The sequence below is a fragment of the Schistocerca americana genome, chromosome 3 (genome assembly GCF_021461395.2).
Source record: "Schistocerca americana isolate TAMUIC-IGC-003095 chromosome 3, iqSchAmer2.1, whole genome shotgun sequence".
Lineage (NCBI taxonomy): Eukaryota > Metazoa > Arthropoda > Insecta > Orthoptera > Acrididae > Schistocerca > Schistocerca americana.
The window spans coordinates 240,097,089-240,114,185 of record NC_060121.1 but is presented as its reverse complement, the minus strand read 5'-3'; the positions used below and the strand labels follow the sequence as shown (position 1 = coordinate 240,114,185).

Genomic DNA, 17,097 nt, shown 5'->3' with positions numbered 1-17,097 from the left:
AAAAAAATTGGTTGTAGCGTATATGTTACATAAGGACTGATGAAGTTAGTAAGATTTGTAGTGATTGGTTTGGTACTGCATGAAGTATTAGCTTTTGCACACAGTGAGGTCACTTTCTCCTTGATCTACAGGTAATATACGTGGCTCGCAATGCAAAGGACACGTGCGTTTCCTACTACCATCATTGTAAGCTCCTCGAAGGCTATAAAGGGAGTTTCGACGATTTCTGCAAGCTGTTTCTGGGAAATTCTGGTAAGTACATGGACTTCAGTTTATGGCTTTTTCAAAGGTAATAGTAATTTTTAATTGTGCAATGTGCTTGAAATTACAATAATATGTCCGTATTGCTGCGCCCTCTGTTATTCACACATGTTTTATGAAACGTCCCAGGTTCTCATCTATTTACAGGAGGTGCCTCGTCATTACGACGCGCTACTTTCATGGATGTTCAGAGAACGTATGACTCACCTTCTTTCCTCAGCGTTGTGTGTTACGTGTGAGTCAGTGCCATATAAGGATTTTTGAGTGTAATGGTAGTATGGTGGATTATGGAAATGAAAAGAAGGGAAAAGGTAGAACCTAGCACCAAAGCATAGCCAACTCGAATAGTTTCAAGAAGGGCACTATCGTCAACCTGACAAACGATTATGATCAGTAGTGACGAAACACTGCAGACTGATTTGAGATTAGCCCAAGACACAGTGTAATAATGAGAGAATGAACACCTGAAGATCAAGTAATGGTGAAGGCGATCCCTTACACCACCCGGATACGGACCGATACATTTTTTTGCAACATCATCAGCTACAGAAAAGTGACGAAAGATAAAGTTTAACATACAGTCGACGATGTAGTCGTCAGTTGAGGAAGGATAGCAAAATAAATCGAGCGCGGTTGTCCAATCATTCCAGCATTCGCTTACAAAGGTTTTGAGAAGCCACTGAAAACACACGAATAGATTATGAGACGGGGATGGTGGTCCTACGAGTGCAAGTCATCATGTCGTTCACGACACCACCTCGCTTGGTGAGCTTCGTAGACTAATCACTTACACAGACAAGGCATATTATTACGATCTACCTGTCAAGCTCGTATCTACGCGTAGTCTATATAGGGCCCGCTCAGCAAAGGGCACGCCCCACAAAAATTTTAAATAGAAAATCTTTGTTATAGTACTGGACGAAGGCCATCTTTCAAATGACGTAAAACGTAACTGTTTTATATGAGCTTATTCGGCTGAACATTTTGGTGGAAGCTGATGTGAATTGAGTTAGCATTTAGCTCTCAAATGCTCTGACAACAGGCAAATGTTAACAGAAATTCGTGCATCTGTAAAAAAGAGGACGGCCGGAGTGGCCGGGCGGTTCTAGGCGCTACAGTCTGGAACCGCGCGACCGCTACGGTCGCAGGTTCGAATCCTGCTCGGGCATAGATGTGTGTGATGTCCTTAGGTTAGTTAGGTTTAAGTAGTTCTAAGTACTAGGGAACTGATGACCTCAGAAGTTAAGTCCCATAGTGCTCAGAGCCATTTGAGCACACAACTTCCAGCTTCATACCTTAACGAAAGATCTTGCCGATAACCCGAAAATTCTGGTCATACGTAAAATTCTTAAGCTAGTCGAAGGCTTGTATCCACTCGTCGATGAGCCTCCTGTAAAAGCCGGCGTTTTAAATTTCGCGTTTAAGAAATCATCCGCGCAGAAAGATGTTATATACAACAGTTGAAAAAAAAATAAGTCGCCAGGTCCAGATGGAATCTGAGTTCGGTTTTACGGAAAGTACTCTGCGGCATTGGCCACTTACTTAGCTTTTTTTTATCGCGAATATATTGCCCACACGACTGGAGAAAAGCGCAGACGACCCATGTATAGATAAAGGTAGAACAAGAATAGAGCCCCATATTTAGAGACCAATACAGTACATTTAACATCGGTCTGCTGTAGAATTCTTTAACACATGCAACTTCCTTGAGACAGGAAGGCTTCCGTCCAGAAATCAGCACGGATTTAGTAAGCATTGCTTGCGCAAAACTCAGCTTGCCCTAAGTTTAGATGATATCCTACGAACCATGCATGAAGAGTAACAGGCAGATTTCACATTCCTAGATTTCCGGAAGGTCTTTGACACGGTGTTTCACTGCAGACTGTTGAGAAGGTCCGAGCAGGTGTTGAGTCGCTGGAAAACTTGTGTAGTAATAGAAACTAGTGCATTGTCTTTGACAGCGAGTGTTCATCAGAGACAAGGATGTCGTCAGGAGAGCGCCTGGGAAGTGTCATAGGGCTTACTCTCTGTCTACATAAGTAATCTGACGGACAGGAAGAGCAGCAATTTACGCCTGTTTGCTGATGACACTGTGGTGTCGTCGTCGAGGATACAAAATGACTTTGACAATTTTTCTAGGTGGTGTGATGAATGGCAGCTACCTCTAAATGTAAGTTAAGCGTAAGAGTGGAAAGAACAATGATGTAAGGTTGGAATATGGCATTAGCAATGTGGGCTTGACACAGTCACATAGATTAAATATCTGGATGTACGTTGCAAAGCGATATGAAGTGGAATGAACACGTCATGTTGCTAGTACGGAAGGCGAATACTCGATTAAGTTTTATTGGGAGAATTTTTGGAAAGTTTAGCTCATCTACAAAGGAGACTGAGTATAGAACACATTTTTAAGTAGGTCCTACTGCTGGATTGTTTGGAATCCCAAAGAGGTCGGATTAAAGGAAGACATCGAAGCAATTCAGAGGCGCTGCTAGGTTTGTTGTGCGCAGGTTCGATCAGCACGCGAGTATTACAGACTGCATCGTGAGCGTAAATGGGAATCCCTGGAGGGAAGGCGACTTTCCTTCCGAAAGGCACTACTGAGGAAATGCCGCAACACGACGTGGCATGGACTCGACTAATGTCTGAAGTACTGCTGGAGGGAACTGACACCGTGGATCCTGCACGCCTGTCCATAGATCCGTAAGAGTACGAAGGGGTGGAGATTTCTTCTGAGCACGTTGCAAGGCATCCCAGATGTGCCCAATAATGTTCATGTCTCGGGAGTTTGGCGGCCAGTGGAAGTGTTTAAACTCAGAATGGTGTTCCTGGAGCCACTCTGCAGCAATTCTGGACGAGTGTGGTATCGCATTGTCCTGCTGGAATTGCTCAAGTCCGTCTGAATGCACAATGGACATGAATGGATGCAGATGATCACACAGGATGCTTACGTACGTCTCACCTGTCTGAGTCATATCTAGACGTATCAGGGATCCCATATCACTGCAACTGCACTCGCCCCACACAATTACACAGCCTCCACCGGCTTGAACGGTCCCCTGCTGACATGCAGGTTCCATGAATTCATGAGGTTGTCTCCATACCCTTACAAGTCCATCCGCTATGTACCATTTGGAACGAGACCAGGCAACATGTTTCCAGGCATCAACAATCCAATGTCGATGATGACGGGAAAAGGCGAGGCGTAAAGCTTTGTGTCGTACAGTCATCAAGAGTACACGAGTGGGCCTTCAGCTCCGAAAGCCCATATCGATGACGTTTCCTTGATTGGTTCGCATGCTGACACTTATTGATGGCCCAGCACAGAAATCTGCAGCAATTTGCGGAAAGGGTTGCACTTCTTTCACGATGAACGATTCTCTTCAGTCGTCGTTGTTCCCGTTTTTGCGGGATCTTTTTCCGGCCGTAGCGATGTGGGAGATTTGATATTTTACCAGATTCCTGATATTCACGGTACACTCGTGAAATGGTCGTACGGGAAAATCCCCACTTCATCGGTACCTCGGAGATGCGGTGTACAATCGTTCGTGCGCCGACTGCAACATCACGTTCAAACTCATTTAAATCTTGATACCCTGCCATTGTAGCAGCAGTAACCAATGTTAACAACTGCGCCAGACACTTGTTGTCTTATGTAGGCGTTGCCGACCGCATCATCGTATTCTGCCTGTTTACAAATCTCTGTTTTTGAATACGCACGACTACAGCAGTTTCTTTTGCGCTTCAGTGTGTAATGATTAATAGCACGCTTGTTGTGCCCATATATTGCTTCGAAGCACGTACAGATCAACACCTTCATGTCTCAATGGTGTGGAAATACTCTTCAGGTCGCTTCGTAGTTGCATGGCCTTTTTGCAATGTCACCACGACTGCGCTGCTCTGTCCGGCCGTCTTGTTGTGTACAAACAGGCTCTCTTGTGAAATTACAAATTATCGTCTCCGCGTCTGGCTGCTTGCCTCACATAAGGTTGGTATGGAGCTGCTTCTCATGCAGTAACAGCCGAAATCAGCGACTGCGTTACGGAACATTGTTGTTTGAATTAAAGAAATTACCTGTACCGAGGTTTTCAGTCCTTTTTCGTCGTTGACTGTGATGCCTGTTGCTTCAGAATACTTTTCAAAGAAAGTTGAACAGTTTTCTCATATTGGGCCTTGGAAGATTACTTCATGGAAGCTATCCCTCGCCCACCAAAAAACCTATTATATCATTGTGAAGAAGAGATGGTCGTGACTTCCAGTGCGTTATCAAATCCGGGGATAATTTCTAAAAGAGAAACAAAACATCGAAAGCCTGTACCACACGAAGAAAGATGATAAAAAGTAATTCAAGCAAAAAGATCTGCATGGAAAAAGATGGGTAGTTTCCAACAAATGTGTCTGGTACGTTACATTAGAACCAACTATTATCACATGAAAATGCAGGTTATTATGAATAAAGGGCCTTCCTTCTATCGTATTCGATCTGGAATAGATCGAGTGGGCCGCAGACGACCTCTGACTTATGAAAAGAGCTGAAAATTCAACAGAAATATATCGCCCTATCTCAGTGAAACATATTGACCGTCTTGTAAAAGTTGTTATTGCATATTTCAGCGTCAGTTTACATAGCTTGTGTAACAGAAGTCTAATTTATCAGTTGTTTCATTCTGGCTGTTTCGTGTACACTCGCGAACGCCAGCTACTACACGGTCCAGTCACATTAATTCGCCCATCGCCTAGGTTTGATATCTATGTGCAGCAACAACTCACAGACGGCAATAGAGGGTAAATTAAACGTGTCGGGTGATGCGGAATACAGTGCAGTCATTGTTGTAATGCGGAAACGGAGCAATTTATCTGACTTCCAAAACGGCATGATCATTGACTTCCGGGCCAAGTGTAGAAGCACTTCCTAAACAGCCAAGTTTTTAAATTGCTGGCGTGATTAAAGTGTATCGTGCACAGCAAAACTGTCCTATCCCAAAACGGCGCGACCGCTACGGTCGCAGGTTCGAATCCTGCCTCGGGCATGGATGTGTGTGATGTCCCTAGGTTAGTTAGGTTTAAGTAGTTCTAAGTTCTAGGCGACTGATGACCTCAGCAGTTAAGTCCCATAGTGCTCAGAGCCATTTGAACCAAAATGGCGCCGAGGTCACTGTGGTGGGAGGATGCTAAGTTCACCCAACCTGGATATGATGTGACGTCATTATGACGTGTATACGCTTTAGTCGATTAACACACCTATCGACTTTTACGAACGTTCGAGATTCTAAACCGTCGTCAGCTAGTGGTTTGTTTTGACACGTGCGATTCTGATAACAGCTCAGTGTGGCAGCGTATATGTATTTCGCCAAAATAAAAGAGCTGGATATTAATAGAAATATTCCTGACCGTGGCCTTGAAAACACCATAGACAATACGTTTCGTAAAAAAGTGAAGTCTTCTTATGTCCCGACCAGATTTGATTGTGTGATTGTTGTATAATATTTACTTATTATCAATATTTTAGTATGGTTTCATACAATTGGTCTTGTCAGTACATATTACATTGTAGCAGCATACTCTTGCTGACTTTTTTTTCTTAATTTATATAGCTGAAAGAGAACTCGTGCAAGTTTGTTAGCTAAGTAATTTATATGTCCATCCCAAGATAGTCTCTTATCAACCATAATTCCAAGTAATTTTACACTCGGACCGCAGAGACAGGTACCTTAGTGTCCAGTAATGACTGGTGTGTAGAATGATTGAATTTCGAACTTAAAAAGAAAAATATGAAGCATTGTTGAAGAAAAATCGTCGACCGGAGATGAAATATGAGGGGAAGTGGATTTCTCAATGTAATCTTAACCAAAGGTTAGTGTCTTGACGCATCTAAAGATTTTGGCTGCTGAGTGCTTCTTAGCACTGAGTACGAATAACCGGCGCACTTCAGCTGTGTCAGAAGTACATCAATTTCTGCTTGAGATTCACAATAACCACGCAATTGCCCGTCGTCATCGATGCTGAACTCTTTCAGATTTTCTCTCATTAGTATCTCGAATGCTGAGCACATAATTAGAGACGAGCAAACGAAAAACAACGCACAGGACACAAACACAGTACAATACACGATTTAAACGCAAGGAGCGCAAAGCACATTTAAACGAATGGCGCAGAGCACAGCGCTACCCTGTCACTACCTCTCGAAAGTTCACAAAAGTCGAATAGTCGATATACGGTTTCTATCGTTTTCGATGTAGCGTGTATACGTCATAATGACGTCACATCGTATCCAAGTCCGGTGAACTTAGCATCCTCCACTGTGGTGCACCACGAGCCATAGATGACAAGCGTGAACAACGGCTGAGGAGACGTGTAAGGCCGGTATGACACTATCAAATTTGTTTGTCAAAGTTAATATGTCGAATATTTATGTCAAAGAAGTTTGATGTTGTAATAGGGCACTTTCTCAAATCTTGTCTGTCGTCAAATAAATTTGATCTAATCTTGGGCCTCGCTGTACATTTGATCATAAAAGTGGCGTGTCTGCTGTTCGCTGCAATGTGACATGTTACCACGTGGAGCGCTAGCATCGCTTCAGCGTTCTGTCATCTGTAGTGTGTTTATAAACATGGCCGGTAAATACAATTGGTGTGTGCCGTCAACTACGAAATTAATAGAGATGTATGAAGCTGATGAGGCGCTTTACAACGTGAGGCACCCTGAATACAAAAATAGATTAAGAAGATTGGAGAGCTATAAAAATATTTGCGGAGCTCATTAGCCGTGAGATAAACTTTTTGGACACAAAATGTAATTGATTTGTTTATAAAATAAAAATAGTTCTTAATGCACATAAAGTGTATTGAACATTTATTTACCTTCAGACATTGGTCCTTTAGTGCTTTATAAATTGTTGCACACGTTTCAGGTATTACTTTAGTTAATGTGCACTGTGGTATTCGAGTGCTATACTGTAAGCTAGAGTAACTCTCTCCTGTAGCAAGGAACCGGAGTGTTAAAGTGCGCCTGTCTTCTGCAGTTATAGCAGTTCTTAAGTGAGTATTGTGCTTTGTGATCAGAGGATACACTTCACTGAGCACATACTGAAATGTATGCTTATCCATTCTTAAGCACGGTAATTTATGTACGACTTGACGTTCTCCACCACGAGCTCACGAAACAAGTTTTGTTGAATGCTTTTATCGTCTCGTCGTATAACCCACGGCTTCACCCAGGTACGTTTCCTTTTTTTCCCCCGCTTCTCGCCCAAATGACCACACAGTGCAGTTGTGGTACGTGCAACTGCTGCGGTTGTTATTGTTAGCCATCTTGAACTTTGACGAAAAATATGATGACAGTGTAATACCGCTTTTTAGAGCACGTCAAAGATCTTTGTCAAATAAATTTGCCGAATATTTGATCACATCTTTTATCAAATCAATAACAAAGAAATTTGATAGTGTAATACCGGCCTAAGCGCGAAAAGATGTGCAGCTGTTGCGCAACTGACCGCCTAGATCAGGGATCCCCAAACTATTTTGGACAAGTGACCCCTTTTCCAAAGTGAACTGTTACCTCAGACCCCCATGGCCAAATTACCTACTTTTAAGATCAACCCCCTTATTCATAACACTTTTATACCTACCTATTTAAAATATGTTGTATGTTGTGTTTACCATATTTTCAGTCACTTTACTTCACTTAATTTAGCTATGTAATAACTTTGTAATCTCTTGAAATAAATGAGTGCTTATATGAGTCATTATCGTTCAAGCTCCAACGAATTTCAAAACGCAAATGAACTTTCAATCTAAGTGCAAGCTCGTTAAATAGTAAAATATCAGGAACATGTTTGGACTTGATCATAATTCGTTCTTGTTAAATCGCGTAAGCGTCAAATAGAGAGCAAGTCAAAACGCGCCTGAAAGACGTACACTCAAACTCATTATCTTGCACAAACTTGTCTACACAGACTTGCCGAGTTTTTCATCTTGTACAAACTTGAGACTTTACATTACTACAACAATGCTATTTCCTACAAAAATATTAATTATTCTTAGTACACGTAACACAACATAAACAATACAGTACCTACCTATCTTGAAAGTTTTAAATAAGAACTTGTGTTAATTTGATAGGTGTCGATTTTTAGACCTCGTTGACCCACAAAATCAGTTTTCGTTTATGTCGACCCCTAGGAAACCGATATTGACCCCTTAGGGAATTTTGGGAATCCCTGGCCTAGATGAACCAAGGGGATACCAACAATGTCTCCTCAAAGACAGTTCAACGAACATTATGGGGCTCCGCAGCAGGTGCCTGGTTCGTGCGTCCATGCTGATTGCTGTTCGTTGGCGACGAAGACTGGAATCTGCACGCCGGTACTGCAGCTGGAAGTCCACTGATTGACAACGGGTGGCCACTTCAGGTGACAGATGCCCGTTGGCGTGTACGGCGTGAGACGTCTGCAAGCAACACTCGTCGGAAGCGTCCTGGCCAGAGGAGGGAGCGGTACGATCTGGGGAATGTTTCAGTGGCATTCCCTCGGTGATCTCGTCATTCTGGAAGGCACATCGGATTAACAGATGTATATATATATCCTTAGGGACAATGTCCAACCCTGCAAGCGGTTTGTTTTTCCTCGACACGTTGGCATCTACCAGCAAGATAATGGAACGTGTATCACAGCCCGCAGTATACTTGCATGGTTTGAAGAACACTAGCATGAGTTTACCCTCTCCTGGCCACCAAACTCTAAGAGTTTAAGACTAGTGGACTATCAATGATACCACCTAGCTAGGGCTTTTCTCGCCGTGGATCCTCAACCGAGAAATTTATCGCAGCGCCGGCCGGGGTGACCGAGCGGTTCTAGGCGCTACAGTCTGGAACCGCGCGACCGCTACGGTCGCAGGTTCGAATCTTGCCTCGGGCATGGCTGTGTGTGATGTCCTTAGGTTAGTTGGGTTTAAGTAGTTCTAAGTTCTAGGGGACTGATGACCTCAGTAGTTAAGTCCCATAGTGCTCAGAGCCATTTTGAACCCATCGCAGCTAGCCGCGGCGTTGGAGTCGGCATGGTTCCACATCCCTTCCAGAACCTCATTAACTCGCTTCCTTCACGTCTCGTAGTGGTCCACGCTGCAAAAGTAGTTATTCAGGCTTCTGACAAGTGGTCACATTAATCTGACTGGACAATGCAGTTTGCTACAGCGATGGACGATTATGGGTAACAGTCGATTAATCTGCATGTCCGATTATGTATATTAATTAATTGTATACTAATAATCAATTAACTTAATGGTACGTGTTTATTTTTAGGTGTATAAAGCATTCCTGTACATTTTAATGACAAAAAGTTTTGTTCTCCAAAAATAAAGCGATGCTATTACATTTGTATTTCCCTTTTTGTAATTAACAATGGTTGCTCAGTGTTATGAACTATGTAATCACCATTCTTTAGTTTTACAGAAGTTGGCATTTTTTAAATTCCCGAATGAGATTTTCATTCTGCAGCGGAGTGTGCGATGATATGAAACTTCCTGGCAGATTAAAACTGTGTGCCGGACCGAGACTCGAACTCGGGACCTTTGCCTTACCCAAGCACGACTCACGCCCCGTCCTCACAGCTTTACTTCTGCCAGTACCTCGTCTCCTACCTTCAAACTTTACAGAAGCTCCCCTGCAGGATCCACCAGCGGTGGGCCGGCGCCAGGTATATATATATATGACAATCCCCCTCCCACTCCTCCCTCAGGCGCTTCCTATGAGTCGGTGCGGTCCACACCCCGCACGCGAGCCAGGTACAGCGTCCGTTCTCCCGCCGTCTGGGCGCTGCGTCTTGGTCTTCTCGTTCAGGAGGATCTGCCGGCACCATTCTCGTTATTCTTCCCTCCTCCCCCGACGTCGGTACACTCTGGGAAATATCCTTTTTCTTCTTAATCTGGGTGATCGCTGGTACCCACGCCTTGCTAAGGATGTAACCGCTGTCACGATTTAGTTGTGGCTCCCTTACTCTAATGTCTACGGCTTCTTTGATGACACAGTCCCAGTATTTAGAAGTCTGTGTCAGGACTTTGGTTTGGTCATAATCCATGCTGTGGAGTTCCGACAGGCAATGCTCAGCGATTGCCGACTTACTGGGCTGTTGCAGTCTATTGTGCCGCTGATGTTCTAGGCATCGGTCCTCAATGGTACGAATGGTCTGACCTATGTATGCAGTACCGCATTGGCAAGGTATCTGATAAACCCCTGATTTACGTAGACCAAGGTTCTGCTTGACACTACCAAGAAGGCTCTTGGTTTTGCTTGCAGGTTGGAAGATAGTTTTCACTTGGTGTTTACGTAAAATGCTTCCAGTTTTTTTCGGATACGGCCCCACAAAACGGAACTTCGGGGGAAGAGGGAAGAATAACGAGAGCGGTGCCGGCCGTCCCTCCTGAACGAGAAGACCTAGGACGCAGCGCCCAGACGGCTGGAGAACGGGCGCTGTACCTGGACCGCCCGCGGGGCGCGGACCGCACCGACTCATAGGAAGCGCCTGAGGGAGGAGGGAGATCGTCAAAATGGTTCAAATGCCTCTGAGCACTATGCGACTTAACTTCTGAGGTCATCAGTCCCCTAGAACGTAGAACTACTTAAACCTAACTAACCTAAGGACATCACACACATCCATGCCCGAGGCAGGATTCGGACCTGCGACCGTAGCGGCAACGCGGTTCCAGACTGAAGCGCCTAGAACCGCACGGCCACTCCGGCGGGCAGGAGATTGTCCTATATATATATGTACCTGGCGCCGGCCCACCCCTTGTCAGTTCATCAGCGCACCTGATGATGGCAACGTGGTCGATTGCCGAAATATTGTGTCCTATGCACACTCATACCAGGCTGTTCACCCGAGATTTATTTCGTCATAAAATACGCCTGGCGAAAATGTAGAATCACAACTTCGCTCTCATCAGTAGGTTTATTTCAAAGAAATTTGAAATAACAGCAAAGTATCGGCTTATAACATTGTAATGATTACAGGGTTCGCCTTCTTCAAAGATCACGTTTATGGTTGAATTATCGACACAACAGCTGTGACATGCTTAGTGAGTGTTTATTAACCTCCTGTGAAAATATCAAAGACTCTGTCGTCGATGAGTCTTGAAACACGTATTTTTGTTTCCTCTGAAAATGTGAGCCACAAATTTACCGCTTCCGCTTTGATTGTACCTCTTTACCTCAGGCTACATTTTGAGTTTTCTGTAACTACCTATCCGCTTCAGCCACAAATCTATATCAAGTGCAGCACGTAAAGTGAAACACAGGACTGCTCAGACAACTTCTACACCGAAAATTAGGACTCAGTGGACTTAAACCTATACTTCAGCGAAGAATATTATTGAAAATCAAGTTTGATTCGTACTGCTGGTGATAAATCAGATTCGTATCAGGTACTACCATAAACAGCTAACACAATGAAAGTGAACGCCTCTACAGCTCCACAAGAAGGTATATAACTAACAAACAAAAAATTGTTTATGCACATGTGTCCTAAAACACAAGAGTAACAAAAACACATCAAAAGCATATAGCAAACCATCTAGCACGACTCAAAGCAGGTATTCTACGGTAAGAGTTTTAGACGATTCCTAATTTAAAATTATGACATTTTTACTGTTAACCGGCAAGAAGTATTTTCATTTAAAATTGTGGCTGTTTTAAGATAACTTCTCCTCAGTACTGCTATAGAAAGTCTTTGCAAGAAGAGTGGTGGTAGTGTAAGTCTGGGACGTCAGGTTTAACGAATCTTTACAAGTGAATAATTTTTATTGTTTTTCAGATAGTTGAATAGAGCAAAACTGAAACCACAAAATAAATCAATTCTATTTAGCTCTATCTAGTTGTTTGCAACTTCGACAAAATAACGTACTATTTGCCAAATCATCCATAACTACAACGCTGTGTATGTTTCACAAAAGTGTGTAATTAGAATGAAACAAATATGTGTTAAGTTTCAGGTGGCCTAGTTACGGTAGAGATTGACAGTCAGAGAGCAATCACTGACTCATGTAGATAAGAAACGAGAGAAAATATTAACAGCTCAGCATTCTCTTGAAACCATCAGAAAATCTTGTAAGAAATATGAGGCCGCATGGAGTGTGAAGTGAATCTCACTCCTCCCAAATATGACCGAGCGAGGTGGCGCAGTGGTTAGCACACTGGACTCGCATTCGGGAGGACGACGGTTCAATCCCGTCTCCGGCCATCCTGATTTAGGTTTTCCGTGATTTCCCTAAATCGTTTCAGGCAAATGCCGGGATTGTTCCTTTGAAAGGGCACGGCCGATTTCCTTCCCACTCCTTCCCTAACCCGAGCTTGCGCTCCGTCTCTAATGACCTCGTTGCTACGGGACGTTAAACACTAACCACCACCACCACCACCTCCCAAATATGCTAAAAACTGTGAACCGTGCAAATGGTAACCTTCTGCCAGGTTGATTGCCATTGGATATTGCTTTATTTTGCGTGCATTGCTCCACGGTTTCAAATGATTATACGGCAAAAACCACCAAAGTGGGTATATTTGGATTATGATCTAAGTAGTCATTTTTTTATATTTTAACTCATCCAGAGGCAGACATTTGGACCATAAGCCGTGACTGTGCAGTCTATTGCAACTAAATTGTTGAAGTTTGTTAACACCTTAGCCACTTCATCCAATGTTTCATTTTAATTGAAAAGCATCGCAAATAAAGGACCATATGAAGGAAACAAGATATATCCGTGTTCGATAATATAAGGAAGCCACTATACAGGGTGCTCCATTGATCGTGACCGAGCCAAATATCTCACGAATTAAGCGTCAAACGAAAAAACTTCAAAGAACGAAACTTGTCTAGCTTGAAGGGGGAAACCAGATGGCGCTATGGTTGGCCTGCTAGATGGCGCTGCCATAGGTCAAACGGATATCAACTGCGTTTTTTTAAAAATAGAAACCCCCATTTTTTATTACATATTCGTGTAGTACGTAAGGAAATATGAATGTTTTAGTTGAACCCCTTTTTTCGCTTTGTGATAGATGGCGCTGTAATAGTCACAAACCCATGGCTCAACATTTTAGACGAACAGTTGGTAACGGGTAGGTTTTTTAAATTAAAATAGAGAACGTAGGTACGTTTGAACATTTTATTTCGGTTGTTCCAATGTGACACATGTACCTTTGTGAACTTATCATTTTTGAGAATGCATGCTGTTACAGCATGATTACCTACAAATACCACAATAATGCAATAAATGCTCAAAATTATGTCCGTCAACCTCAATGAATTTGGCAATACGTGTAACGACATTCCTCTCAACAGCGAGTAATTCGCCTTCCGTAATGTTCCCACATGCATTGACAATGCGCTGACGCGTGTTGTCAGGGGTTGTCGGTGGATCACGATGGCAAATATCCTTCAACTTTCCCCACAGAAAGAAATCCGGGGACGTCAGATCCGGTGAACGTGCGGGCCGTGATATGGTGCTTCGACGACCAAGCTACCTGTCACGAAATATGCTATTCAATACCGCTTCAACCGCACGCGAGCTATCTGCCGGACATCCGTCATGTTGGAATTACATCGCCATTCAGTTATGCAGTGAATCATCTTGTAGTAACATCGGTAGAACATTACGTAGCAAATCAGCATACATTGCACCATTTAGATTGCCATCGATAAAATGGGGGCCAATTATCCTTCCTCCCATAACGCCGCACCATACATTAACCCGCCAAGGTCGCAGATGTTCCACTTGTCGCAGCCATCGTCGATTTTCTGGTGCCCAATGGTTCATATTATACTGGTTTACGTTACCGCTGTTGGTGAATGACGCTTTGTCGCTAAATAGAACGCGTGCAAAGAATCTGTCATCGCCCCGTAATTTCTCTTGTGCCCAGTGGCAGAACTGTACACGACGTTCAGAGCCGTCGCCACGCAATTCCTGGTGCATAGAAATATGGTACGGGTGCAATCGATGTTGATGTAGCATTCCCAACACCGACGTTTTTGAGATTCCCGATTCTCGCGCATTTTTTCTGCTACTGATGTGCGGATTAGCCGCGTCAGCAGCTAAAACACCTACTTGGGCATCATCATTTGTTGCAGGTCATGGTTGACGTTTCACATGTGGTTGAACACTTCCTGTTTCCTTAAATAACGTAACTATCAGGCGAACGGTTCGGTCACTTGGATGATGTCGTGCAGGATACCGAGCAGCATACATAGCTTACGCCCGTTGGGCATTTTGATCACAATAGCCATACATCAACACGATATCGACCTTTTCCGCAATTGGTAAACGGTCCATTTTAACACGGGTAATGTATCACGAAGCAAATACCGTCCGCACTGGCGGAATGTTACGTGATACCACGTACTTATACGTTTGTGACTATTACAGCGCAATCTGTCACAAAGCGAAAAAAGTGGTCCAACTAAAACATTCATATTTATTTACGTACTACACGAATATGTAATAAAAATGGGGGTTCCTATTTTAAAAAACGCAGTTAATATCCGTTTGACCTATGGCAGCGCCATCTAGCGGGCCAACCATTGCGCCATCTGGTTTCCCCCTTCAAGCTAGGCAAGTTTCGTTCTTTGTAGCTGTTTCGTTTGATGCTTATTTCGTGAGATATTTGGCCTGGTCACTATCAATGGACCACCCTGTATAAGCTTAGAGTGCTTTACACTGCGCAACACAATCAGAGTCACTTTTTGAAACCCCGTAAATGTTTGCCAGTGGGAGGCAGAAGTAAGAAATTTGGTTCAATGGTGCGTACAACCTTCCTCTGTAATGTCGCAAAAGCGTGCCACCCTGTGTTGTCACCCTCCGACTTGGCGACGCTTCAAACAGCAAGGTGTCGACACATGCGAAAAAGGCCAGAGTTCAGAAGTTCATGTGATGTGTAAGGTGGACCGATAGCGTCACATTGCCATCGAATTTCATCACAATTCCGTCCAACACCACCGCAGACGTGTCACATGATGAGATGGTCGACACACCCCTTCCTACCCACAGTTCACACCTCTTACTGACGCCTCTGCGGTAGAGATCAGAACCGAGATGCCAAGCCTCGAAATCACGCGGTTTTCTTATGGGTGCCGAGGAAACCATTTCGTACGCCGCCGCCGCCTTAGAGGGTAGTATGAAGAGCGGCAGAGGAACCACACTTTCTCCAGGGCGTTGATTCCCAACATTTAGCGGTCGAAAACGACAGTTCGCAGTGTGATGAGCAACAAGACGAAGATCTTGCCAATCTCTGGCACTGCTGACACCCCCCGGACGGTTCATCCGTTCTCTAAGGACATCATAGGCCAGCAACCCCATTGAACGTGATCGTTCCACTTTGGAGTGCAGTGCAACCGCAGTTTTTGCTCTTGTGACGGGGTGGAACCACTAAGGACCGTTCAAAATATCTCAACGAAATTCGAACGCCATCCGAAGCAGCTAATGATTTTTCAGGCCCCCAGTTTTGCACCCTCCTGCAGCGTTATCTCAGTGGGGTTGACACCTGCTTGAATAAAACATCTATGGGTGCCTGTAAGACACACCATTTCAGCAACACCTTCACTGCCACCTGTGCGCCTTCATTGATCTGTACAGAGCCTTCGACATTCAACATTCAGTGAGCTGAGCGACGACCTGCTGTTAAGGCCGGTTCCCACTAGAGCGCGGCAGCGTGTCGTGCGGCAACGGCAGCGGCAAGCGTTTTCCGCTTTGACGCGGCGGCTCGCGGAATTGGCGTTCCCATCTGGAAGCGGCAGACGCTAGCAGTAGCCAATGACGGACAGCCACTGAGGTACGGGGCGGGGCCCCACTGAAACGCCCGGTGCGTTTGATTAACTATATCTTACACCTACATGAAGGAAAGACGAAGTTGGGTACAGACATACCAATTTTTCATTTTCTGTACAACGTACTCTTTCACATATTTCATTATTCATGTTTTCTCATTTCAACATAAACAGATTTCATGACTACCGTTCATGATTGTTCACTATCTCCTAACACATTGAAACAATGTACGATAAAAGAGATTATTCAGATAGTTAAGTGAGACAAAAATTTAAAATGTGATACGGTAGCAGGTACACGAAAACAGTAAGAACACAAAGGCTAGGTGTTAAGTGGAACCCACCTGATAGAATTTCCCACAGAGCATAATGTAATCATCGCCAGCACCTTGCTTAAGAATCACGAAAGAATAATATACACTCCTGGAAATTGAAATAAGAACACCGTGAATTCATTGTCCCAGGAAGGGGAAACTTTATTGACACATTCCTGGGGTCAGATACATCACATGATCACACTGACAGAACCACAGGCACATAGACACAGGCAACAGAGCATGCACAATGTTGGCACTAGTACAGTGTATATCCACCTTTCGCAGCAATGCAGGCTGCTATTCTCCCATGGAGACGATCGTAGAGATGCTGGATGTAGTCCTGTGGAACGGCTTGCCATGCCATTTCCACCTGGCGCCTCAGTTGGACCAGCGTTCGTGCTGGACGTGCAGACCGCGTCAGACGACGCTTCATCCAGTCCCAAACATGCTCAATGGGGGACAGATCCGGAGATCTTGCTGGCCAGGGTAGTTGACTTACACCTTCTAGAGCACGTTGGGTGGCACGGGATACATGCGGACGTGCATTGTCCTGTTGGAACAGCAAGTTCCCTTGCCGGTCTAGGAATGGTAGAACGATGGCTTCGATGACGGTTTGGATGTACCGTGCACTAATCAGTGTCCCCTCGACGATCACCAGTGGTGTACGGCCAGTGTAGGAGATCGCTCCCCACAACATGATGCCGGGTGTTGGCCCTG

General features: G+C 44.3%; 1 protein-coding gene across 2 annotated transcripts in view; it reads left to right on the top strand.

Moving 5' to 3' along the window:
- The window catches only part of LOC124605707 (luciferin sulfotransferase-like), a 170,229-nt gene that overhangs the window by 134,493 nt on the left and 18,639 nt on the right, over nt 1-17,097 (top strand). For both annotated transcript variants that reach the window (XM_047137575.1, XM_047137574.1), the window contains exon 4: nt 132-252. In XM_047137575.1, the coding sequence (XP_046993531.1) occupies nt 132-252 (121 nt within the window). The remainder of the gene's footprint in view (nt 1-131; nt 253-17,097) is intronic.